This window comes from Xiphophorus couchianus, chromosome 18 (assembly GCF_001444195.1).
Source record: "Xiphophorus couchianus chromosome 18, X_couchianus-1.0, whole genome shotgun sequence".
Lineage (NCBI taxonomy): Eukaryota > Metazoa > Chordata > Actinopteri > Cyprinodontiformes > Poeciliidae > Xiphophorus > Xiphophorus couchianus.
In genome coordinates this window covers 10,324,679-10,351,825 of record NC_040245.1, presented here as the reverse complement: position 1 = coordinate 10,351,825, position 27,147 = coordinate 10,324,679, and the positions used below count along the sequence as shown (strand labels likewise).

Genomic DNA, 27,147 nt, shown 5'->3' with positions numbered 1-27,147 from the left:
AAACTGGTAAAGCTGGTTGATTATTTCCCGACAGAACCTGAACGCAACTGCTAGTTACCTGAAACAAGGTGGGGACTCCTCCTCGGCCGCGCCCCTTCTACACACACGGCATCTAACAGGAAGAAAAACCCTTTCAAAGCAGTGAATGAACAGCTCGGTTCGGCTCATTCCACACTCAGACACGGACGTTTGGACGGACGCACAGCCACCATGCTGATTAAAGAGTTGTAAGTACGCTTTATTTCTATTTCACTTCGACGACTTGAAAAGTTTGAACTAAAATAAAATCTAATGAACTGTTAGTAAATTGTTAACTAGACATTAAAAACTTAAAATGAATGTTTCATGCTGTATGACTCCCTTTTACTTGCTTTTTTTTCCCTCAAAAAGCGGCGTCTTTTCACATATTTTAGAATATAATCCCGGAGTTGTTAAACGCAGGACTTCATTTAGATTTCTTCCTGTTTTTCTCAATTTCTTTGATTTAGCAAATGTGCAAAGAAGAGTATTTAGAAATAAGTGCGGTTGAACGCCTACGTGAGTATATGAAACTTCGGCTTAAGCAGGTTTACTCAATTGCGCCTGAAACAGCGATATAATGGAGTTAAGTGTTGAAATTGGACTTCACAGCGGTTTAATGAACAGGAAGACGGAGGCTAACGGAGCAGTGAGGCATTCCCCGCTCCATTTCCTTTCCTGAAACTATTATCCCACGCTAAAAATAAGTATTATTTAACAAGATCTAGGATTGCATTAAATGAAACATGCCGTAAGTTTTCAAGAGGACGTTGTTGCTGCATTTCTTTTAAAACTTTTCTTACAAGACAAGTGTTTGGGCTTATGGGCTCCTATAGTTTATCACTTCTTGTCATATGCACATCACTGCTGGGACGACATCCATCTCTGACTGTCATCTGACCACGGTACAAAGTACATTAACAGGCTCAGCCATGTTAATTACAATCCCTAATAAAGCTGGATGTGCCTTTAGGTCATACTAGTGCTAGAAGAACATGAAACCATTTGAACTGTTTCTTTTCTTCTTTTGAATCCGATCAGCTGATCTTATTTTTAGCCCAGTAGGCAACAGGTTGATGCCTTAAAAGCTCCTCTTCCACTCTGATCTGTCTTATGAAATATTCAAGCTCTGCTAGACTGACAACAGTGAGTCATTAATTCACTATTGTATAGGAGGACAAAGAACGCAGACAGACACTCAAAGGCAAAGTTTCCACTAAAAACTCCAGACTTGTTTGTTCGCTTTATGGGACACGTCTTGATTGCAGCTTTATAATTTCCTCTTCCTGCTCTTTTAGTTCCTGTGATAGTGGAGACTCCAGAAGAAGATCACATGCTTTGCTACTTCCCAGTGTACCGTGTGTATTGTATAAGTGCACTTTTTTCATTGACGTTCTGATTGTACAGTGTGCAAATAGGAAAAATAAACATATGTTTGTATCTTTTCTTCATAACTGTGTGATCCATGGGGTGAGGCCTTGGTTTCACCTGTTATTGACCTTACTCGCCTGTGCCTGACGAACCTTATCTCCTACTGTATATTTCAGCGCACGTGTAATGGAAGTTAGATAAGTTGTGTGTTAAAGTAAAAGCCATGGCCCATAAATACAGCTGTTTCCTCATCTCTGAGTGGACCATGAAGGTCATCCTTTCGCTGTGGATCAAAGATACTATCCAGGAATGTTTAATACTACTCAAATGTGTGTTTTTTTTCTTTCCAGAAAAAGAAGTATATATAGTACTGGTAGTTAGTAGTTTTACAATAAACTCGGCTGAAAGTGACTTTTCCAGGCTTTGCCTTTACTGTACCTTCTTGGGAACTTTTAATTATCCTGGGTAAATATTAGCATTTGCAAGTTGTACTGTTCCTCTAAACCCCACAGGATTATGTAATCACTGTTTGAAAAGAGGAAAAGCTTTATAATTTCTCTTTGTACAGATGTGATGTCTCAGCAGTAAATCTATAACTAGTGTGTTTTCATCACTTCCCGCTGATGTGTGCACTCTAATGAGTTATGTTTGTTTTTCCTCTCCCTCTCTCTTACAGCCAGATTGTCCTGCCCATCTCAGTCGAGGAGGTACTCATTTATTTACTTCACTTTCAATCATATCAATAAAAATACAAGATTATTGACTTCAACAGACTGTACATGTTTTATATTTAGATATGTGTTGGATTCCCACTGTCTTATCTGCAGAATGTTTTGTTTTTGTCACTTTCTTGTTGTACAGTCAGCAATACAGCTATCAGAATTTTGTGCCTAATTTTTTATCGGCAGCTTTTCTAAGATGTAGGAATTTTTGCTCATTCTGATTTTGAAAATATGTTTTTTAGTTTTCCTGCCTAAGTAGATGGTGATTATTTATGAGCAAAGATGGCTTCACACCACAGTGGGATAGAGCAGTGAATGCCAGTGACTGACTTATTTCAGTTTGTGAATCTGACCCTACTGTCTGTCCAAGATAATTCATGTTGGAGAATATTGGTCGCTGCTCTTGAAGATTAAGTGTTACCCAGGAGTGTGTTTGGTTGGGATTAATTTACCGTAATGGTGGTTTTTCCTGAATATTCAGGTGAGCAGGTTCTGTTTCTTCACCTCTCCCTGCGCTGTTAGATGAGTCCCTCCCTTTTTCATTCATTGTGCATTTTAATCCAAATGTCGTTTAAAACACAGAAGTCTTTTTTTTTTTCTAGTGTGTCACACAGAGCAGAAGCCAGCATTTCACTCAAGCATGTAACCAGTTTGTTGTGAGACTGGCTTTTCCTCCCCTCAGTGTGGAAAGTTGGTTCACCTGTTAGTTGAGCAATAGGGATGTTTACGCCATCTTGATTTGGACTACATTGGATATAATTTAGGGATGCTATGTGCAATCCTAATGCTTATCGTGGATTTGCAGTTTCAACATTCAAAATCATCTAACCCACATGGATGGCTGTTACTTATTTTATATTTTGGCAGAGTGGAGGTAAAGAGTTTACTTCCCAAAGTTGGATCAGCCATGCTAGTGGCTGACCTGGTTCCTATTACACTATGCTTGGGTCAGATGAATGTATCACTCTGACACAAGAGCTAGGCTTCTCATCTAGCGCTAAACAGGTAAAAAAGTGGAACCCTTCCTTTAGATCAAGTTTCATGAAGTTTTCATCTGGGGAGTTACAAATTAATAATGCATGGTGACGCATCAACTGTGTCTACAGTCAGAGAAACATAGAGCTCAATTCTGGCCTTGGCTTGCATGATTGTGTTTTTATGGCCAGGAATTTATATCAAAATTATATATTATTCTTTCAGAATTACTGACTAACCTTCTATTTAAAATACTCTCAATTTTGAGTCAGTTGAATCTATCAGATTATCAGGTTTTAAACGAGATAAATTGAAATAATCAGCTGAATTACTGAATGAAAAGGGTCAGGATTTATTGTACCGTATTTTTCGGACTATAAGTCGCTACGTTTTTCCCACGCTTTGATCCATGCGGCTTATAGTCCAGTGAGGCTTTTCTGTGGTTTTTTTCTTCAACCGCCAGGGGGCTTTTTAGCAGGAAGTGAATCATTGGAAGACAAAATTGAAAATCAAAGAAGATAGCGCTAATTTTCATTTAGAACAAGCACATGCTAGCAGCAGGCACGACGGAGAAATGTTTTCAAACTCATACCCCCTCATCATGGAAACCACACAAAGAAGTTCATATGATGCAGTACAGATCGATAGCCGCTGCACGTAAGTTCGGCATGAACGAATCCATGGTTCGGTGTTTTTAGACGTAGGGCTGCGTCCTTGTGAAAAACCAAGAGCGGCGGAGATACAAGCGGCTTATAACCCGTACTACGTTTCCAGTTTTCTTTCAAAAAAAACTTTGTGGTTGCGGCTTATAGCGAGGTTCACTCTATAGTCCGGAAAATACGGTAGTTTAGATAATTGCAAGAAACCAGAGTCTAAAAATGCTACTTGTGTGTCCAGTTTGTTGTCAAAATATGGACATTCTGGATCACAAGTCAGAGAAAGGAATCAGCTGTTTCTGTTTGAATGTTTACATAAAACATTAGTATCATATTTTCGTTTTTGTAGCACATCAGTAATTTTCGTTTGAGAAGTTGATGCCACCCCATCATGCAGCTCGGCTGAATGAACATATCAAATGTTTATATTTGAAAACAGAACAGTATAATTTGCATTTTACATCCTACACATGTTATTATTATTATTATTATTTGGCTGATCTGGGATCGCCCTGGCATTATTAGTTAATCGATTGGAACTAATTTTAATCTAATGAACAATTGCAAGCTGGTTAATTGTTTGCCTCCCTACTCCATAGCGAGGGAGAGAAACCAGGACACGCTGTAGGGAATCCGTTTCTCTGTTGGCTTTGGATTCCCCCAGAGAATCTGGGTCAAGTGGCTGTGAACAGATCCCAGATTAGATAGAGATGATGGCTGGATGTCTGAAATCTGGATCAAATAACAACAAATCCTGACTTGAGATCCAAAATGCACATTTCCTAAATGAATTACCTTGAATCTGTGATGAATCCAATGAAAAAGAGGTTAAAACGGAAAGGCCTGACTAATTTTATTATTGCATCAAAAAATAAATGACACAAATTCTGAATGGCAGAATGTTTATTCAGGTCTGACTCATAAAGGAGCTTGAAGTTTTGGTCAGATTGATATTAAAGTTATTCTGAGGTTTATTTGTATGACTCAGTCCTTTTACCGTGGTCATTATGGCTCTTGTTCAACTTTAAAATACACACCTTGTCCCTGTCAGTCTGTAGCAGGCTGTCTTTTTCTTTGACCAGCCTGTTAGACGCAGTTATGTGCCTGAAGCTGTAGCGGTTGTTGTTTTCTGGTTGCTACTTGCTGATGACCGTTTGTTTCCTTCTGGAAGCTGCCTGCTTTTGTCGTTGGTAAGTCAGACTGGTTCTACGTGGCAGGTAACATTCCTCGTCACAAAGGAGAAACTGAACATCCAGTGCTTCCAAAACAAGTTGTCGGGCCGTAGCAACGCCTTGCTTCTGAGTAGCAGAGGGTTTGTCTGAATCCAAATACAAGATTATGGCTTTTTATGTGTGTGGCCGGGCTGTTTGAAGCACCAGCTGTGGCATTTCCTTTTCAACTGTAGCCCACTAGTAAGCACGCCTCATGATGACACAGCAGCTGCCATGGTGGACCAGGCGTCTCAGCGTTGCATAAAACAGTCGACAAGCCTTTTTGTTTTGTCAGTGTGTGATAAAGCCGACTACACCCAAGGTGCAAGTCACTGTTTCCAGTGCCACAGCAGTTCTGCCTGACCTGGGAGGAAGAAGAAGAAAGCCAAGTTAGAAAGAAGCTCACCCGGCTGCTTTTCCTCTGAAAAAGCATTAAATTGGTAGTGGCTGGAAAACTGTTTATGATTGGTCAGTGCTGCTCTTTATAAGTTACTCTTTCATAGCTCTCCTGCCATTCAGAGCACTTTGAGTGACATTTTTAAAATATTTTCAACCTGTATTATTTGTGTTGTCTTCTTCTAGAAGTGCTTTACATAGTCATCACATGTTCTTCTCTGAAACTTAAACAGATGTAAATCTCTGACTACATCTGAGTCATGTTGGCACACTCCGAAACATTCAAAGCAACAGCTTAGAAAGATCCTTGACTTTAGTTGGCAAATTTATCATCCTAGTTAAACTCTAACTTTGTAGCCTTGGCTGTTTAGCATGTGGGGATAATTAGTGCCTCAGTGCTGAGATGTTTTGGCGACTCTGTTCATGAAGAAAATGTTATTTGAGTGTGTTATGAAAGGGATAATCTTGCAAATCCCCCTAAGCAAATCATTCCAACTGGTCAAAGATTTTAGGAGGAAAATCTATCGGAGACCGAGAAAGACTTGAGGCCAGGGCAGAACTTCACCTTCCACAATCAAAACAAGCTTGTGTGTAATTTTAATTTCAGTATAAATCCAGATGTTATGTGAAGGTCTCAGAGGATTTTTTTAGTGAACAAACAACATGGGCTGCAGCTAATGATTATTTTAGTAATGGATTAAGCTATTGATTAGTGTGATTCATCAGGTAAAAAAAATTTGGACATTCAGATTTTTTATTTAGCCATATAAGATTTTTTATACAATAAAAAATCTTTTAAAAGCTTTTTAAAATGACAAAATAAACATTTTATTTCCTAAAATGCAAAAAGAGAATTCCTTTACTCTAACCCTATTATGAAGGTTTTTTTCTGATTATTATTATTATTTTTTATCTGCATCTGCAGCTAAAAAAATACTTCTAGCATCAACATGTGGAAAAATTCAGCCCTTAAACTTATTTTATTTATTTATTTATTTTTACAGAATTTGAAATGGGTTAAGCTAAAACTTCCACTTGAGGGTTTCTGGGTAGAAAATATTTTCAAAGTTTTTTTTTGTTTTTTTTTAAATTCTTTAATGCAAAACATATTTTTTGTATAGTTTTCTATGACAGTGTTCTTTCAACAAATGACCTTTTTTTAGGCTGTTTACTCCTGTTAACGGTTATTGGATTACCGTACTTATTTAGTTATAGTTATTTCAACAACCGAGCTCTGTTTAATCTGTTGCCTGAAAATAAAGCGTGGCACATCTACAAACCTACCTAGACTTGGCCGTCTATCTCAACTGACCCCTCAGCAAAGAAGGCATAAATAAGCAGCTAAGTAGTAGAGTGTGGCTCTTGTGGAGCCACAGCTCAGGTGTTGAAGGACAACTGTTAGGCATGCACTACACAAACAAAAAGGAAATTACTAAAAGAAGTCATCTTCTTGGCAGTTTGACACAAGCCAAGTAGTGACACAGCAAACGTGTTGCACATGTGTTGCAGAATACTGTGGCATGAACACATAATCTCCAATGTGAAACAGTGCTGGCAGCATTATGGTGTGGGGATACCTTTCTTCAGCATCAGAGTTGGTGGAGCTAAATACTGGAGTTAGGTTCAACTTTCAGCAGGATGACAACTCTAAGCATACAGCCAGAGTAGCTAGGAAAGTTTAGAAGGGCCCAGTCAAAGTCCAGACCTAAATCCACTTAAAAATCTGTTTGTAAAACTTGAATATTTCTGTTTACAGGCACGATCCATCCAGTTTTATATCGGTATTGGCTGATATTGACAACTGATTTTAATTTCCATTATATTGCTGTTTGTTTACGTGTTCCTGGAGGGACCGTGTGGTATTTGTTCGATCATGTAACAGTGATGGTGAGGCAGTGCAGGATTGTAGGAGTGTTTAACTGAAGCAGAAAAGCGATGTAAGTGGTGTGGTTGAGTTTACACAGTTTTGAAAGTGTAAGGAAATATATAGAATATATCAGTAAATATTGGTTATCGGCCATTTGTTTGGCCCAAATTTATTTTTATATTGGTGGATCCCTAGTGGTGAAGAACCCTGTTACTTGCAGCTGTAATTACATTGAAAGGCGGTTGGAAACAGAGGGCGTATTGGAATAATGTATTCTACATTTTTTAGATTTTTATTTCTTACTCAACAATTATGCATTACTGTTTGTTTTTTCTATCACAGGAAATCAAAATAGAATACAAGGCTTCCCCCCCAAAAAGCTTGCTAAGCCTGGTGGTTGGGCGCTGGGGCAGCCATTCTTCCACCGGCTCATCGTGTTTTTGAGTTAAAAATGTTTAAAGTTGACAGGAAATTTGAATGTATCACTTGATAATTATGTGTTCTTGAAAGATTGGAAGATTAATACCTGAACATCAACTATAAGGTCTTTAAAAAATGCAAACATAAAAAAAAAAAAAAACTTAAATAACTAAACGATGCTTAGTAGGGCTTTACTTGTGTCCTCACTGGTGACCCGCCAGGCTTATAATTCACTGGGGGAAATCCTGGAGCACATCGACATTTGTGGTTGTAATGTGAAAATATTAAATAGAAATTATTTCTTTGACCTTTTGTGTTATTCCAATAAAGAAAATTAAAAAATATTTCAATAAATTTCTTGGTTCTTTTCAGTACCAAGTGGGGCAGCTGTATGCAGTAGCAGAAGCCAGCAAAAATGAGACAGGAGGGGGAGAAGGTGTGGAGGTTCTTAAGAACGAGCCATACGAGGAGAATGGAGAGAAGGGGCAATACACCCATAAGGTCTACCACCTGCAAAGGTAGGTGACCTTTGGTTAACCAAACCCTTCATGCATGTCACAGTCCTCTTACTCTGACTTTCCTTCATGTCAAAGTTACCATTATTGTTGCTAATTATGGTTGAACTTTGCAAAACCTTAAATTAATCTCTACTAGTAAGTCTGTATAAATGTTACATATAGAGTGGGGTTTGTTCAATTTATACAGCATAAAGTGTATGACAACAGAGGAACATTTTTCAAGAAAAAACATTCACTTTTCATGTTTGTCTCTGTAGCAAAGTGCCGTCGTTTGTCCGCATGATCGCTCCAAAAGGTTCTCTTGAGGTCCACGAGAAGGCCTGGAATGCATATCCCTACTGCCGTACAAGTAAGTCACAATGCAGAGCACACATACAGCAACATGTGACACACTGTACCCTGCACATGGGTGATCAACTCCTTCTCAGTTGAAAACCTGTTTCCCTGAGATTTAGATAAACCTCAGTGCAAAAAAGTATGACTGTGTTGAAATCTGCAGATTATAATTACATCTTTTTAAATTTCTTTTTATAATTCTTCTTCCATCGCCATCCACCTCTTCTTCTGAAACAGTCCTTACAGTAAGTATTTGTGAATCATACTTAAGTTGAACACACTAATATTCCCTGTTCACTGACCATTCTGTCCTGCAACTACAGAACGTCTATATGAAAGAAAAATTCATGATCAAGATTGAGACGTGGCACAAGCCTGATATGGGCGAGCAAGTGAATGTAAGTCACAATGTCCACCACTGCTATTAGATTTAGTTTTAACTTGCAGAGAACATGTAATCAAAAAGCCTGAATGTGTAGAGGGGAAATCTGTTGGTCAGAAGCCCAAAACCTTTATGCCAATAGTTTCTGCAGCTAGAGACTAAATTACACACAAGTGGGCTCACAGTTCAAGTCCAGGCAGACCAGGAGGAATGTGTGAGACTGTGGATTTAGGCCACAGTCATTATCATTTTAAAAATTAATGTGACTATTTAAAATGGGTTATGACGGGACTTTTATGATCTTGTCAGTCAACTTAATGAACAGAAAAAGTGTACCACAATCTTTGATACAAACCCAAGAAAGTACTGGCTAAACTTTTTATTCGGAAGTGCTAAGGCAGGGGTGTAAAACAAATTTTCATTTTGGGCCTGAATGTTCTTAAAAGTCTGAATGTTCTTAAATGGCTGGTTGTGTCTGGATATATTGAAAAATCCAAATGAACTGTTAAAATATCAATAAATAGTGGTTGTTTAACATTCTAAGAACCCGCAGATATTGTACTCTTCAGATTATGAATGTTATCCTTCATTTATAACTGAAGTCATTGTATACCCATGTTGTATGTAGTTCTGGGACTTATTAATACAACACAATAAAGCTTTGTGTTTATGTCCTAATGTGATAACACGAAAACTGCGCATGTAACCCAGCAGCTCCACTGCAGTTATGAATGAGGGTGCTAAAAACCACACAGGATGCTTGAGGTTTCTGATGTACAGACAGATCAGTTGTTTCCAAACTTCACTTTTCATTGAATGATTGAAACACAAACAATCCTGCTACACATAAGTTGCTTTTTGCGTTTTTATTGGCCACCAGGTAATAAATCAACACATTAAAATGAACAAATAAGACGTTGTGAATAAACATGCCATGAAGATCTCCATGTGCGGTGCTGCATTTTACCTGCATGTCTGCTAAGCAGCATGTTTACCCAAGAAAAGATCCTGAATAGCTATCAGCTTGTTATATTAATTAGTTTATAAAGAGCTGAATTACAAAAAGGAATATTGTGTGAAATGACTACCATTTTATTTTTAGGGTTTTGTTGACTCTGGTAGTCTTTATTTAGCAGTTGTCAGACAGGAAGGTGGGCTATGAGAGAGGGGGAAAACATTTGGCAAAGGTCATTGGATCAAGACTTGAACCCATGAAGGTGCATTGAGGACTAAGGCCTCCATACGTGGGTCATGCTTTACCCCAACGCCACTGCCACGCCCCAGTGTATGTCATTATTAGGTCTTCAATTATTTCTGTAATTGATTATTCTGACAATTAATTGGATAAAAAATTGGCACATCTACAGATTTTTCATTCCACTCTGATGGCTCTTTGCTCATACATTTAGCGTACATATGAAGATTGTTTTAGAAGAAATTTAGCAGTAATTTTCAAAGTGAAAATCAGTGTGACCTTCAGCTGGATGTCCACATTTCCAAAACTACGCGCCACCTAAGTCGGTTGAAGACGACACAAGCAAAACAGAAAACCTTCCCAGTTGTCCAGAAACCCCTGGATCTAAACTACTTCTCTTTAGATTGCTTCCCCATTTGACAAGTTTGTCAGAGACTATCAATGCAAGAACTAGAGTTCATAGAGCTTATCTTCTTTTTAATTGGCTGTTTCTGTTTTAATACTGCCACTTATTTGTGTCCTCTCTGTTCAATAAAACCATTAAATTTCTTTCTTTACTACTCTGCAGGTACATAAAGTGGAGAAATGGGATGCAGTGGAAGTTGTTAAAATTGACATTGCAGATAACAGCTGCATCAGTGAAAAGGTAAGAAAACATTTTAGAAACTTTAACAAGCCCAGTTTTCAGCTCCGATTCTTCTGTGATGAATGCTTCTAAATATAACTTCAGAGGCCGTTTTTAGTACTTTACCTTTTTACAGAATGCTGCACGAATAACTTGCTTCAGATTGTTGCTTTCAAATGTTTTTTTATCCCTTCTCAGTCCTCATCATATTTAGCAAATGTTCATACATTTTCTGAATTTTTATTCACTTAAAATTCTTAAATGTCAGTCTATCTGTGTGTTTTTTGTTTTCTTTTAATTACAGTGTTTAATCTACAGTTTTTTGTGTTGGTGTTATTTGATCCTTGGCGTGTCAAAAATAGGTAGCAATATTGATTAGGATTATTTTTTATTGCTTATGCATAGTACTTGGTCTATCAGTGTACTTTATACATAAAAATGGGTTGTCATAGAAATATGATGGATCAAAATATATTTTGTTTTTATGAAGCTATTTCTAAAGTGTACATAAGAGATCTTCAGTCATATTTTCTGCAGTTTTAACCCCGTAGACTCCACTTTTAGCTCTGTAAATTTACCATAAAAATATTTTCACATTGCTAAGAAATAAAACATGAATTTTTGAACAAATTCCAAAACATGGAAGTTATAAGGTCAGAAATTAAATTATAATGGCTTTGTTAAAAGAAAGAAAAAAGGGGGGAAAAAGCATTTTGATTGGTAGATAATGGCCTATAATAATAAAGGGACAAAGATGGCACCATTTAGTTTGTGTGTCATATCTCCAACAGATTTGTTAGCGATAAGAAGAAAAGAATAATGAAAAATGAAATTTCTGCTGAAAATACATACTGTATATCTAGATTTTATGCATGTTTTTCAATCTACTTGGATTTATGCAAATATATAAATAATACAAATGGTGGAACCCAGGAAATTTGAATGTATTTGCTTATCATTCAGTAAAGGAGTTATTACTTATTCCCTTGTTTCAATGCTATTTTACATGCTTCCTTGATTTTTACAGGACTACAAAAAGGAAGAAGATCCTGCCATCTTTAAATCAGAGAAGACAGGAAGAGGCCCTCTGAAAACTGGGTGGCAGGTACAGGATATTATTTTATAATTAAAATGCCTTAAAGGTTTTTTATTTAACTTGTTAATTTTTGCTTTTTGTCTAAATCTGCAGAATGAGCTTGCCAACAACAAAGACTGTCCTCACATGTGTGCCTACAAGTTAGTCACTGTTGAATTCAAGTGGCTGGGACTACAAAACAAGATGGAGAGCTTCATTCAAAAAGTAAAAGAAATTTTATAATTGTTATATTTTGATTTGTTGTAGAAATGGGCTTTTGCTGTAAAGTTTGTTGACTTCTGTTTCCCTCCATTTCAATTTCTGTCTTTTCCCACTTATCCCACTGTGTCCAGGTGGAAAAGCGTTTGTTTACCCACTTCCACAGGCAGCTGTTTTGCTGGATTGACAAATGGATTGAGCTGTCGATGGACGACATACGGCGTATGGAGGAGGAGACGAAGAAGGAACTAGATCAGGTGAATGAAATGTAGTAAAATTTGTTCAGATATCAGCCCGAACAAATGTTGCCATTTGTTCTATTTCGACATGGAAATGTCGATGCAGCTCTAGTTCCAGTTAATGTAGACAAGACTTAGTACATCCCTTCATACAAAGGAAATGACCTGATACAAATATTTTAAAAGCAGCTTCTTTGGACTGTGTGCTGTAAGAGTAAATTAAAGTATCATGTGGCAGATTTAATCTGTCTAAATTTGACTGCACCCTTGACTGCATGTATTGAATGGATCAAACAAAATCAGTCCACCTTGAGATATGCCTTTTTTAAGTCTAATTTTGAGGTTATGGTGACATCTAGTGATGAGTATCAAACTGCAATCTCCACTTCCTCCTCCATACAGGTACAGCTCAAAACTTAAGATACTAACTTGACTTATTAGCATGACTTCATAATTTTCACCCAATTTCAGGAAAGTGAAACTCATTTAAATCCAATACATGTGAAATTAAATATTTTAAGTCTTCATTTATTGTCATTTTGATTATGGCAAAAAAAAAAAAGAATATTAGATTTTACCCCAATTAAAGAAAAACAGTTTTAATGTATAAAGGTTATGTAATGGTCACACAATCATGTATTTGACAAATGTCCGCAAGGAGGGTAAGCTCCAAAATGTGATGGCTGAAGAAGCTGGTTGTTCAGATTACTGGATCTGAGCATATCCACAGTAAATTCAATGGATAGAAAGGCTGTATCAACATCAGGGATCTGAAGTTGGTGTGAAGGAGAGATTAGCTGTATTTTATACTTTTAACTGTTTTCACCTGTAAGCAGGTGTCACCTTGAGAGAATAGTCGAGCAAAATCCATTCAATCCATAAAGTTCCACAGGCTGATTGCCTTCATGCCAAGCTGTATAGATGCAGTAATTCATGCAGAAGGGGCCCCAACCAAGTATTGAGTGCATTGACATGCTATCCACATTTGTGCCTAAAACATCCTTTTTTATATTGATCTTATACTTTATTATAATTTCCCAAGATACTAAGTTTTGAGGTTTCATGATCTGTAAGTTGTAATCATTAAAATAACTAGAAATAAAGGCTTGAAATATTGCTTTCTGTAATGAATCTGGACATTAGATAATTTTCACATATTGAAGTCTATGACAAAGAATATTGAACTTTTCCTTTATTGTAGCAAATTAGTAATAATGTGATTAAAACACAACATAGTTCTTATGTTCCTATGATTCTACAGCATTTACTCAGTGGGAATCATTTGTTCTACAGTGATTACATTTTTAACACTAGAAATAAAAAGTCTTCAACATGTATAAATAAGAAAAGTAAGTTGTAACTGTGCACACTTCTCACTACCATGTTTCGCTGTCAATAGATGAGGGAAAATGAGGAGGTCAAAGGAATGGGTGCCTCTGATGAGTGATGTCAAAGCCGTAAGTCAGAAATCATTTCATTATTAAATTAATGTTTCTCTAAACAGAATTAGTCTTATTGTGTCTGCTGTGTTTCTACCCAGACCCATGTGATACTGGAGGAGCTGACCTTGTCCAGCAAGCTTGCTCTGCACTCACCAGGCTGACTGGAACTACAGTGACTTCCTAGGCATAATCAAGAATACCTCCCCCTTACATCTTAATAAAGATTTGCTCTTAATAAGAGCTCATTATTGCAAAGCACTCGTGCATATTTATGTACTATTAAATTTGACTACGGCTGCTTTTAGTTTAGTTTTTTATTTAAGATGCAAGTTAAAAGGTCTGCTTTTTGGATGAAATGTTCTTGGGTATGCCTATTCCTAACAACTTTTAAAATATACTGGTGTGGGTTCTCTGGGCATAAAGGATTTGTTAATCCTCTTGATTTTGTATTATTTCTCTGATTTATTGTTTACTTTCCACAGTAAGGAAAACTTTTCTGTCAATATTTGTAAGTGTTGCTTTTTTTGTACTGTAAGTAACTAGAGGAATCAGGAATATTCTTCCTGTGATGTTTTCTATGGCACTGATATTTCCTAATTTTGTCCAAATTATCATTTGCTCCACTTTTTGTGCCTTCAATCATGCCATGGTTGACTGAGACAATAAAAACTTGAGGATAGATGTTTTTTTATACACATAAGGGTGTTTAATAATGATGACCCTTTTATGTGATGGTCTGACTTTCATGAGCTACCAGCACTAGATACTTAATAATTAAGATTAGGGTTTGAGTGTTATGTCTCCAAGGAGCTGAAATGGTTAAAGATTTTAAAAATATTTTGTCATTATGAGTCTTGTCACATGTCAATTGCAAATATTCTAGAGTTTTATGGGATTTGTGCATTGTATTAAAGACATTTTTCATTGGCAACATGTAGTTTGACATTGAGTTCTGGAAGAAGCACATTAAGAGGAGCAGACAATCATTCCCTGCTTGCATGAAAAAAAGTTGATTCAACATTGAAGCATAGTTACTGTAATGGTCAAAATAAAGATGACTTTGATTTAGCTTATTTTTTCTATGAATGTAAAAACAGGCTTTTGCACAATTTCCACAATGGAACACTTAAGGATACAACATAATTTTTTTGCAGCTGCAAATGTACATTGACAATAAAAGCACAGTTGGATAATAAAATGTAGATCTCCATTGCATGATTGCACAAAAAAGTTGTTTCTTTTTTTTTTTTCAAAAGCACACTGGAGAACAAAACTATACACATTTGAGTTGATATAAATCACAAAAGGCAGCTGATCTGCTGACATTTGTACACAATATGGTAGACGCACAACTTTTTGCAGATTTGTGGCATTGGTTCTGAAGCCATTTGCCAACCTTATTTTTGTTACCCTAAACCAAGATAGAGGCTGCCTTCAATAGCAAAGCTGAAGCAAACTATGGCAGTGACAGTCTGCAGAGCTTTGTTATAAATTTGTTTCTAGACCCACATATATATATTTTATCTCTTTAACCTTTTCTCCACTCAGAAAATGATAAAAATGCTCTTAGACCTGTTTCACTTAATAGTTGTGTGATTTGCCAGTATTCATGATGTCTGAACTCATACTTGTTCCAGTTAACAGATTCCAGTTAACTGGAACGATGGTAATAGTAGGGTATATTGTTGGCGCATGCATGGTGGGGCAAACTGGTAAGATTTGGTTGCTCTGCCTGGTGACAACTTTTGGTGGTGTTGGCAGGGGCAGAGCTAGAGAGGGAGGTTGAGGCTTATTAATTTCTCTCAGCAGTTGATAAGCTGTTGCTTCTATATTCTACATAATAGATGAGTTGCTTCAGTATTGCAACTTTGAACATACAGAAAATACATCTGTTGAGCATCTGAATCTTATCATTATCTTACATGTTCGTAGGACTGCCCTCTTCTGGCTAGAGATAGAGGTTGTTCCTGTAACCACTCCCTCAGTTTGGGTTGCAGCTCAAAGTCGAAGATCACTGAGAACTTGACTCTCCGACTTCTATTTCCTCCTTGAAAACTTGGTATTTATCAAATTTCTCATGCTCCTTCTTATTGGAACCGGACATATATATAACTACACTTTATGTTTTAAATAACTTTCTGATTTGAGCTTAAGCAACACGACATTTACTATTAGAATATTGCAATATAGACCAATAAAAAAAAAAGTTTAATTCTGCAATGCGGGCTAAATGAAAAGCTTGTTTATCTGCCTAAAGGTTATTTTCAAAATGCACTTTAAATCTGAGAAAATAACCCTACTGGGACGGATATTCCAAAGTATTTAGAATATAAACAGGAAATGCTGTTTTTTTTTCATATTTTGATTTAGTTTAAGTAATTTTTTGTCTCACCATCATTAATGTTATAAGAACTAAATAAACCTATAAATGGAAATAATTAAATCCGGATGTTAGTTACCTCTTTATTTATAAAACCCAGACGCTACACACGTCTGTTCAGAGATAGCTAAACAACCTTGCCACTCATAATATGACCAACACGCTGACGTATAGAGGAAGCAGCTCTTAGAGTAAGTCTTTTATTTTGAAAGTAAACTACCTGCTTTTCGGTAAGGGGCGGGAACAACAACAACACTGCACTTCTGCGGCTTCTGACTGGTACACTCCTTCTCGTAAGTTGATTTTAAAGCCAAAATAAATATGACCAAAGCCTTTCAGGTTGTACGTGATAATATAACTTTTAGTGCATCTTGTTGCTTCGGGTATTTTGTACTTAATTTAAAACAGGACCCTCTTTAGCTTGCTGCGCAATGCAGCTAGCGTTGTGTTACAATAGCACATCACCAGAGTATTTGGGACCAACGGTTTGTAATAAATAAGCAAAGAAAAAAGAAGCAAAGAAAAAAATAATAAAATATATTAGGTCTGATATTGGCTGATTAGCTGTTTACAATGACACGAATCTGGAGTTGAACTGTTACATCTGGTGCTGCTAGGTGTGGAGAGGATGGAGAACGAGGAGCAACCAGAGGATCATCAGCCACTGCAGAAGGAAAGTGAAAGATTCAGGTAGGATCTTCTTTCGGTTAATAAACAAGTAAATAAAGTCATATTGATGTCCTGCTCTGTAATAATGAAGGTGGATCTGGCACAAGTTAGAAACCAGGTAATAAGTGTTACCTGGTAAACAGTGTTGGGTGAAATGAGATGATGCTTGGTGCACATCCTCAGTAACAGAAAGTTAATCTTGCTTTTCTTTTTTGTTGTTCATTGCTTTTATATTGCTTGCAGCACTTCTGTGATGTTTTAGAATCTTTTAAACAAAATTGAAATACTTCCTATGATCTGCACTTTTAGAATAGAAATATCCTTTATTGTCCCACGGTGGGAAAATTCAGGTGTAACACCAGGATCGAAGCATGTAGGCTCACACAAAAATAATAATTTATTTAAAAAGTTGCACAAAATTAAGAATTTTTAGCCATAGCATTACTTATAGGCATGTATTTGCTGCTATATTTAGTAGTAAGCTGTCAGCATTAGATCTCTTAAGACCTGGAAGTTGCAAGAAGGGTCTCCATGGATCCATCTACTCATTCATCCGTTGTTCTTTGCTTAATTTGGGATGTTCACCAAGGATCACCCTGTTTACAGTGTTGTGATTGGACAGAAATCACTTATAGCCACATACTCATCAGCATAAGGGGCTCCACAGAAGGTCACAAAAATGTTTTCCCTGCACTGAGTTCTGGACCTCCCATAGGATCTTCTTCCTTTGGGATGAGTCTGGATTGTCAGAGGAATCCTGATCAGATGTCTGAACCAACTCAGCTGACTCTTTTTAATGCTGCCGTTCTACTGGTGAAGCTCATTTCATGGTCTTGTTATTTCTGTTGTGATATACAGTAGATATCATAATTATAGGTGAAGTGAGGGTAAAACTCTTCATCATGACATCCTACTTTACATTGTAGCACCAAGTTAAAAAGTATCTTCATCAAGTGTCAACATGAAGTTGTTCTCCTTCTTCTCTCAATCAAAGGTTTCGGTGTAAATAGTGAATCTGCTCTTTGTGCTGTGCCTGGTACTGCAGGGATCTCTTTAAAAAGCCCGATTGCGAGAGTCATGTAGGATTGAATGTGCTGTAACACTAAACCCAGAGCACTATTTACCACTCTGCTGCATTCTGATGGGCGGATTAGGTTGCTCAACAACATACACCTAATGCGGATTTGGAGTGAAACAACCGGCCAGCGTGCTGCAGTCCAGCTGAGGCAGGAGCAGTTCTGTTCTCATTTGCAATGTGGTTTCTCAATTATTTTAATAGGCCTATTGTTGGGACATTTTTCAGTGAGATTAGAGGTAGAGTTCAGAGCACAAAGACGACTTGTAGACAAATGAGCCAATTCCCTAATCTCCCTGTCCAGCTACCCAGCCTGGGCTTTCTCCGCTTCCCTTTTAGTGGTTTGATTCTACACCAAAAGCGCTCTTGGCTCCCCTGATTCACTCTTTAATCAACTCGTTTTTAATATTTTTCACCGAGTGCTTCAGATAACTTTAGAACCTTCTCAGTGGGGGATTCAGGGAGTTCTTACTGGACTTTGCATCTCGAGCCAGAATGGACGAAATCAGCGGTCTGCTGGGAACCATGGGGCGCGTCCGCAGTGACACCCTCTCTTCTGATGCCACACAGTCAACGGCGAGCAAACTGGCTCTGCGCCATCGGCTAAACCAGCTGATGACCTGTGTGGATGACCTGGACCCCAAAACCGAGCTGCACCAGAAAATGATCAAGACCCTGGATAGTGCCTTCCTCTCCTGTGCCAAGAGAGCTAACAAGCCAAAAAAGGACAACTTCAGGTGGAACAATAAGGAGCTGAACCCAGAGATCAGTTTTTTAGAGAAATAATTTTGCTCTGTTTGTTATTTTTTTATATCTATACCCCCTGTGTTCTCAACAAACTTCTTTATTTCTCCTTAATAACTTCCTTCACTTTTCTTCTAATTGTAGCTTTCCAGTTTAACTATTTCCTTTCGTCTTTCTGGTTAAGATCAGGACAGTCCGTGCTCTGAGTTGAGTCTGAACAAACTGTAGCAGCCTGATTTGCTTCTTGCGGCGGTATCTGACTGCTGCCGTTGTAACAGCTTTCACGCTCAAGCTTGATGAGCTTTTCTTTGGTTGGTGGTTAAAGAGAAGCACTGACAAAAATAGTTTTCAGAATAAGTCATAGCAGAATGATTAATCTTTTTTTCCCATCTTCCAGACTTCACATGGTGACGTGGAACGTGGCGACGGCTGATCCTCCTGATGATGTGGCCTCACTTCTCCATTTGAACTCACCAAAGACTCCTGACCTCTATGTCATAGGGTACGGCTGAAGTTTTCTTTTTCATATATGTACAAATGGCAAAACTGTTGGTAGGCCTATGTTAATGAATAAAAAGCCCCACAATGGTCACTGAAATAACTTGAAACTGACCAAAGTAGTGAAAATGAAGCAATGAAAGTCATACACTGTCGTCTCATTAAGAGTTACAGAAATGTTTTTTTTCAGCGATTGCCTCAAAAGATTGAGCTACAATAAAGTTACAGTTACCAGCATTTTTGTCCAGGCCCGTTTGTTTTTTAAATTATTCTGTTGAAAGACAATTCAGATGCAATGTCAGATTTTCATAGGCTATTTTCAGTACATTTTTATGTTATTACTCTTATTGCTTTCAAGTTATTTCTGTGGCCATTGTAGATTTTTCCATCATTACTAGAGGAGTGCCAACAATTTTGTGTGTATTTATATGGCAGATTGATAGTCATACCTGTATGTGCGCAGGTTGCAGGAAGTGTACTCAGGACCAGTGAGGTTTGTGTCGGACATGATATTTGACGACCCATGGAGTCAGCTGTTTATTTCCGCACTAGCTCCATTGAATTACGTCAAGGTACATTTTCTTTATACACAGCCATGCAATGGACATATTCTGCTTAGTAAGAATACTACTGCGCAGCATGGTATTCTTACTATACTGCTTACTATCTCTTATTATTTGTCTTACTAAACAATGAATACTTTCAAACTAAGGGTTGCATATGTTGTGAAACGACATGTTTCAGCTGTCATCAATAAGAATGCAGGGTCTGCTGCTGCTCTTCTTCTCCAAACTGGAGCACGTCCCCTTCATCAGAGACATCCAGGCCACCTACACCCGCACCGGCATATTTGGTTACTGGGTGAGCAGTAAATACACACATAGAAAATTTAAATTTAATTCAAATTGAGTTTTGAATTGAAGCACATACACACACATGCCCACCCCCGCTCTCACACACCCCTACCCCACACACACGCCCACCCGCACACACAAACACACGTTTGTACTTTTACTCTTATTAGGACTTTGTAATCGGGTGAAAAGAGGGCCTAAGCTGTTTCTGAATCCAGCTATGTTCTCACTAGGAGTGTTTGAAAACAGTAATGTGTCGCTATTTGTTGTTATAAAAACTGTAATGTGAAAAATGGGAGGAGCACATTTTCAAATGTGCACTCAGAAACTTGAAGTTCCACATTTATATTTTTAGTACAATAGTTCCTAAAGCCACACTTTATCCTTATTATTCTGTTTGATTCATGAAGCGAACCAAAAATGCAGAAGGAAATTTTTGTACGTTTCAGTGCTTCATGTGTTTTTACTCTTACTCCTGCATGTTTGACTATTTTATTTCTCGCTCTTCCTGTTTGTCTGTCAGGGTAACAAAGGCGGTGTGTCGGTTCGTCTGTCTTTTTATGGACACATGCTCTGCTTCCTCAACTGTCACCTGGCTGCTCATATGAAGTATGCAAATGAAAGGGTGGATGAGTTTGAGCACATCATGGACACACAAACCTTCGATTGCAAGAAAGCTCCAAGAATATTTGACCACAGGTCAGAAAACGCACGTGGCTCAAACAGCATAGGTAGCATGTTTTATTAATTTCTGCTGTCGTTCTGATTAGGCTAGTATTCTGGTTCGGAGATCTCAACTTCAGGATCCAGGACCATGGCATGCACTTTGTCCGCTCGTGTATCAACAACCAAACCTACAACCTGCTGTGGAGTCATGACCAGGTTGGACTCTTTCATGGTCTTTCAGCTGGTATTTGTGAGAGAATCCAGGGGAGAATCCATCAGTACTTAGCTGACTATGATGAGGTTGTGTGAAAAACGTGTTGTGTTTTCAGCTGATCATGCTGAAGAAAAAGGAGCAGCTGCTGCAGGAGTTTGAAGAAGGACCACTGGACTTTCAGCCCACATACAAATTTGATTTGAACTCAGATACCTATGACAGCAGGTACTCAGATTGAAATCATCATGATGATTAAAATCATAATTTTATTTCCAATTTGTGTTTATTTTATCTTCACCTCTTTTTAACTTTACAGATTCTACACAACATGGTTTGGCTTTAAGTAAGCGTTCCTAAAGTCTAATCATATGCACATTTCCCTACAATACAGGACCTTCTAAAGTCACTCATACTCCTGAACTCTTCCACATTTCGCCATGTTATAAACACAATTTTCGCTGCAGATACAGATAAGACCAAAATTATTCATATCCGTTGCAGATTTAGTTTTAGTTGTCATTTAATTTTACCAACATGTTTCTTCTGACTGGAAGCAATGGTAATAGTTTTGGAGTGACCCATTCAGACTCCTGATCAGGAATTATAAGAAGGACTTCATTGTTATATTGCCAATAAATATCTTGCCATATATTATTTATAAGGCTATAGGTTATTATTGACATGACATTTTTAATAAACTGTAAATAAAACCAGGTAAATTATTTTGATTTGATTAAATATCTATACTCTTTTCACGCAGTTTTATTGTTTTTCCAACATGCTCTTAAGAGCTAAATCTGCCAGGGCTATGAATAATTTTGGGTTCAAATTTACATTGAAGTTTGTTGCTGTAACATGACAAAATCTGATTTTTAACTTTTATGAAAAATGTTTATTTTTACATGTTGGTTAAAACTGTTACTATGTCCTGACAGTGCAAAACAGATAATCTGAAAAATTGGGCTCCTCTGCTCCCGCTCTATGGTCCTACTACAATCTGCAGAAATACAACTCTCTGTCAGAAACAACCAATTAGAGCCAGGAGGAGGATCTCAGCGCTGTAGCTGTCTGCTGGGCTACACTCCTTTCCTACACCAGAGCCTGAATACTCAGGCTAGTTAGCATGGACACTGATGATGGAGGATAAACAGTTTTCCTGTAACAGGAAGTTGTTTTCTCCACCATGATCACATTTAGCACAGCGCTAAGACCTTCTTCCTGGCTCTGATTGGTTGTTTCTGACTGAGCATTGTATTTCTGAGGCCAGCAATAGCAGCACTGGGAGGACGTATAGGAGCTCAATTTTTCTCACAGATATTCTATTTCTTGGTATGCCATCAGGACATAGTGAAAGTTTTAAGAAATATATAAAAAATATATTTTTATAAAAGTTGCATACTGCAGCTTTCAAAAAAGTTTGAGAGATATGAATACTTTAGCTAGACTCTGTATTTAGCTGTACCTAATTCACCTAACCATGCTTTAATGTGCATATGTACCACTTTTACCTTCTATTAAAAGTGACATTGTAAGCGTCATATTGAAACCTTAGTTGTGCTGCTAAGAGATAGAAGCAGATGACTGAAACAAGCAGAGATGGTAATGAGTTTTAAACTCAGAGTGTCTTTGCACACAAAGTCTAAGATATTTTTCTTCCACTTAATTTCTGATGTTAGGGAAAGGACCCTTTGGGCTTTTGAAGCACTATGACACAAAAAGAGCTGTCATTAGATTATGTAATATATTTAAATCATAAAAGTATGTCACATATACATGAGTAGTGAAATTACACTACTCATGAAGAGTTAGAGATATTTTACTTTAGGATGAAATTCCCTTACAAATCATTTTGACCTTTATAAATTAACTTAATGTGACCTTCTCTAAACTTTTGCACACGTCCAACTGCATAATGTTTCGGTACATTTTGCTCAACTTCTTGTTCTTTAACAAAGAGCTAACAACAAAATTCACAACAGGTGTTTGATCCATGATTCAATCAATGAATTTCTTGGTACCCTTTTTGAAATCATGAGACCAAGGTTATTCAGTTTGCAAGGCTTCAAACCGGATGTTCTTGAATTGAATTCACTGAGTTTAGGTCATCATCAGCAGGTTGCAGCACAGATCCATATTCTACATATTTCACCCCAAAGCCAAATTTTCCTAACTTTTTGTGAGGATTATATATTAAATGCTATATGAAAAAGAAATACGATTGTGAAGCATCATTGGTATCTGTTACCTGCATTAACTTCTGTTAACCCTCACTGTTTACCACCATACTGCTACTTTTCAGGATTGTTTATGTAAAAAGGAACATGTTTTCTAATATGGCTGGCTTATTATCTAACGTGTGGACAGAAATAGAGGTTGCGCCAATTCTTGACCAGTGACTGTATGAGTTTCATAATTTTAACAGGAGTGATTGTAAGATTAGACCATTAGGGTTCTGAACCCTTACAAGTCTGATCCTTAAGTGGATAAAAACATTGACGCTGCTCTCTGCATCATTCAGGCTTGAATACTTTGCTTTTATATCTAACAGTAGAAACAACCAGTTGGCTACACAAACCATGCTAAAAGATGGGAAATAAATATGTTTTACATGTTTTAAACATCTGCAGCCTTAACAGAAGTAAAATATTCAAATATTTGATGGAGCAAAATGTCAATATAGACAAAGTTTTATTCTTTCCCCTCTATAATGTTGCACCACCATGTGCTGGCTGATCACCTAAAATCTTTACGAAAGCATAAAGTTTGTGGTTGTTATTTCATCAAATGTAAACAAGTTCAACAGGTATAAATACCTTTGCAAGGTATTTCTCTGTCAAACACTTCGTTTTATTTGCCAAACTGACATTTTCCATCCTTATTTTGTCTGTGATCACCTGTCTAGCGGTAAGAAACGAAAACCTGCCTGGACCGACCGGATTCTGTGGCGGGTCCGACCCAAATCCCAATCCAGTGACGAGCAAGATGAAAATGATGTAAAGGAGAGGAATCAACTGAAAGAGGAAGAGGAGTATCCTCTGAAGGTCCGGCAGGACTTGTACACCAGCAAAATGGAGTACAGCATCAGTGACCACAAACCTGTGATCAGCATCTTCACCCTGGAGGTGAGAAACTCCATCCAGTGGGAAGAAATGTGATGAATCAGAGCGCAGTTCTCTTGCTTTGTTCCTTCATTCTGCATTAGTACAGTTTGAGCTCAAGGCCTTTGTTTTTGGAACCAAAGTGAGGGCTACATACGTAAACTGAAACCTCTTATTGCATTCATAGCAATGCTAAGAATTGCTATTGAAAATATGAGATTTAACCTGCAGATGAGCTGCTGTCCATTTGTATTCAGAACCTAAGAAATTCTGACTTCTGAGTTGGAAAAATTAACTGTAAGGTTCCCCAGATTCAGACTTCGCAGTTATTAAGTCAGAATTTTTCAAACGACGACTTTTGAGTCATTTTAAGACGAGATGAAAATGAAGATGGACTTTGTCTTTGTCATCTTGACAATAGATTAGACGTATGAATAAATACACTTTGTTTGTATCATCCTGCAGTGTTAGAGACTTTATAATGATTGTATTTAACAGTTAAACACCCATTAAAGTTGGTATCTCTGTCCTTAAAGCTGACAAAGATGCACCAGACTCCTCTGGTGAGTCTACATGCAGAAGGCGACTGGAGTGCGGACATTGACTCCATTGTTCTCTACAACCCTCTGCAGCCCTTCCAATCCAGTACTTGGGACTGGATCGGACTCTACAAGGTTATCCATCCAGCAGCAGCTCATTAAGGTTTCTGTTTCTACCTCACTCACTCCATGTCTGGATTTCAGGTTGGATTCAGCAGCGTGTCAGACTACATCACCTACACGTGGGTCAAAGACGATGAAGTGGCCTTTAACGACAAAGTGATGCAGGTAGCAGCTAAAGGAGCCTGGAGTGTTGCTGAGTCTGAGTATAAATGTTTGCAGAGGCGTTTTACTCTTTTGTTGTTTTTAGGTGTTCATGAGTAAAGAGGAAATCCCGGTTAGGGGGGGAGAGTGTGTCCTGTGCTACTATAGCAGCAACCTGCAGTGTATCGTTGGAATTAGTGAACCATTTAAGGTGAGTGATCAACAAAAGCATGCATTAATATGAAAAAAAGTGTGCATTAAACTAGGAATGATGATATGATTTTGCTTATGGAGTGTTTTGATTTGGGGGCATAATTCTTCAATATGTTAGTTATTAATATTTCTACTGGATTACTGTCTGCTTAGCACTCATACAGGGTATCCACACATCCTCAAAAAGTCTTAAAGTCATGTATCTAAAATTAAGACCTTAAAATGTCTTAAATTCATTAGAAAATGCGTAAGTTGATCTTATATACTCACTAGTCTGTTTAATCTCCTATATTTTATGTAGTTAATTATTTTCATGGAACTTTTCTGTTAGTCAAAAGTTGAGATATCTTCAGTGTTCTGACTTGAGGCTATTGAGGATACCACTGATTAAGTTGCTAATAAACCCTTCCCAGCTCGCTGGCTTTTCTTCATCTTCATTGGTAAGTGTAAATTATCGCCAGTTGGCTGCATGACTTTTGTCTGTGCCTCTGGTTCACTTCTGTTGCCAACCAGTACAATACAACATGCATTCTGTGGAAAAAACGCATGGCACTATTATATAAAATATAGTATTTCCTTTTGTACATTTCTGTTGGGAGACAGCTCTTAAATTTCATTCATAATAGTCTTAAATTTGGGTTGGTGAAATCTACAAAAACCCTCCATAAAGGAACATTTTATTACTCAGATTTTCACCATTTTTACGAGAAATTGCCTAAAACTCAATGTACTTTCTTATTTAAAAAATCTTTGTATTTTTAGGTCCAAGAGTCCAAGGTAGCTGTGGCAGAAGGCTTGTTTCCTGAGAGGATCAATGAACTGGACAGAATAGCAAGAAGTGAAGAGTTTTGAAGCAAATCGCTCCCAAATGTGGAACAACTGATCTGACTGTAACTGATCCAGTTTCTTGACCTCCAGCTCAGAGTTCAAATTAGGAATCTCACCCCGACTGACCCCAACACCTCTGTGGCTGGTACATTTTTCTGGAATGAGTGGTCTTCTGGTAGACAGAGCAACTGCTGTAGTATTACCTGGCTAATGTCCAATAGCTTATAGATGTAAAGACGAAGGATATTGGAGAATTTCCTTAAGACCAGCTCAGGGATGAAGGAACCATGGCACTTTTTCTGCTTAAAATATAGCTCTGTTAGAAGACAGCAACCCTCCAGTAAACTGTCCGCTTGGAAAAGGGAATTGGGAAGCAAACTGTTCTCTTTCCATGCCATCTTAATGACACCATTCTTTATGTAAACACTTTTCACATTTTAGGTAACTATGTATATGCTTTTTCTGAGAGCCAGTCTGTGCTTGTGCAAAGCACTGATTCCTCATTTTACAGCATCTTCTCTCATTGAAAATAACCTTAAAAAAAGAGATTATTTTGTTAAATTATAAAGTGTGCAAAAAGTGTGAAACGTTTAGAAAAATGAGAAGTTTTTGTTCTGGAATGCTTCTCTATCTGTGTACTGTCATGAAAAAAATCACTGCTGTTGTGTAAAAGCTAGATGTGATTGTGATTTTAAATTATTTGTGATTATGGATATTGTTGTAGAGACAAGCTGCTGTACAAAGACAAATGACAATTTGACAGTTTGGATTTTAAAGCTCTCCAGTTGTACACTGAGAACTGAACTGCTGTTTTATTAGTTGGATCCGTTTCCAATGACTACAAGTCAGCTTTGCAACTTCAGCCCACAGGAGTTTTAAAGAAAATAATGAAATCATTCCCTTTTAATGTAGATTGTGGCATCACTGTAAACTTAATGAACATTTTTGCCCTTTTAATGTTGTTAAACATTTATATATGTATTTAAAATTTGTCATTATTATTATTATTCAGTATATGTTTTGTGGCAAATTCATCAAGTGCCTTTAAAGCTATTGTCTAAACTGAACTGTATGCTGCTTGCCGTAACTTTGACCTCTTCATCACCAGTTCCTTATGTTTAATCTTTTGACAACTTTACTGCTTATTTTTTCAGATCTCAGTTTGATCTTTCTGTTAAACTTAGAGCCACATCTCGGCTCTCTGGAACTTTTTTTGCTGTTGACTTATTTTGTCAGCTGCTTCTTTGCGAATGTTCTGTAAAAAAAAAACAAAAAAAAACTTTTCAAAAATAAAACTTATATAATTCCATACTTAGTCTTGGTTTTATTCATTTGTTGGTATTTATGCTGGAAAATGTACAGCGTGTACTGGTAACTGGCATTTTAAATCAGTTTTGAACTAACTTACTGTAATTTTTGCAAAATTTTTAGATGATCT

General features: G+C 37.4%; 2 protein-coding genes across 4 annotated transcripts; both read left to right on the top strand.

Moving 5' to 3' along the window:
* The first annotated feature begins 71 nt into the window (after positions 1 to 71).
* Positions 72 to 14,755, top strand: LOC114161865 (phosphatidylinositol transfer protein alpha isoform-like). Its single transcript, XM_028045482.1, has 12 exons — positions 72 to 227; positions 2,066 to 2,096; positions 8,009 to 8,154; positions 8,412 to 8,503; positions 8,728 to 8,735; positions 8,814 to 8,888; positions 10,636 to 10,713; positions 11,720 to 11,797; positions 11,882 to 11,992; positions 12,121 to 12,243; positions 13,625 to 13,682; positions 13,766 to 14,755. The coding sequence occupies exons 1-11, from the start codon at positions 211 to 213 to the stop codon at positions 13,670 to 13,672; spliced, it is 807 nt and encodes a 268-aa protein (XP_027901283.1). The 5' UTR covers positions 72 to 210; the 3' UTR covers positions 13,673 to 13,682; positions 13,766 to 14,755.
* A 243-nt stretch (positions 14,756 to 14,998) lies between these two features.
* Positions 14,999 to 26,978, top strand: inpp5ka (inositol polyphosphate-5-phosphatase Ka). 3 transcript variants are annotated; one of them, XM_028045478.1, is made up of 15 exons: positions 14,999 to 15,726; positions 16,283 to 16,340; positions 16,665 to 16,737; positions 18,933 to 19,037; positions 19,497 to 19,605; positions 19,778 to 19,894; positions 20,411 to 20,586; positions 20,658 to 20,769; positions 20,883 to 20,992; positions 21,084 to 21,110; positions 23,670 to 23,889; positions 24,402 to 24,539; positions 24,609 to 24,692; positions 24,775 to 24,879; positions 25,644 to 26,978. In XM_028045478.1, exons 3-15 carry the CDS (start codon positions 16,676 to 16,678, stop codon positions 25,731 to 25,733), a joined length of 1,455 nt encoding a protein of 484 aa, XP_027901279.1. In that variant the 5' UTR covers positions 14,999 to 15,726; positions 16,283 to 16,340; positions 16,665 to 16,675; the 3' UTR covers positions 25,734 to 26,978. The 3 variants fall into 3 exon arrangements, with proteins under 3 accessions (XP_027901279.1, XP_027901281.1, XP_027901282.1); XM_028045480.1 differs by lacking the exon at positions 16,283 to 16,340; XM_028045481.1 differs by lacking the exon at positions 21,084 to 21,110.
* The last annotated feature ends 169 nt before the right edge of the window (positions 26,979 to 27,147 follow it).

What these genes read in the sequence shown, in the direction of transcription:
- LOC114161865 (XM_028045482.1), top strand. An exon ending in TGGAGAGCTTCATTCAAAAA is followed by an intron (nt 11,993 to 12,120) that starts GTAAAAGAAATT and finishes CACTGTGTCCAG; the next exon opens with GTGGAAAAGCGTTTGTTTAC. An exon ending in CGAAGAAGGAACTAGATCAG is followed by an intron (nt 12,244 to 13,624) that starts GTGAATGAAATG and finishes CGCTGTCAATAG; the next exon opens with ATGAGGGAAAATGAGGAGGT.
- inpp5ka (XM_028045480.1), top strand. Translation starts at nt 16,676, where the DNA reads ATGGAGAACGAGGAGCAACCAGAGGATCATCAGCCACTGCAGAAGGAA. An exon ending in CCTGACCTCTATGTCATAGG is followed by an intron (nt 19,038 to 19,496) that starts GTACGGCTGAAG and finishes GTATGTGCGCAG; the next exon opens with GTTGCAGGAAGTGTACTCAG. An exon ending in TCAGATACCTATGACAGCAG is followed by an intron (nt 20,993 to 21,083) that starts GTACTCAGATTG and finishes TTAACTTTACAG; the next exon opens with ATTCTACACAACATGGTTTG.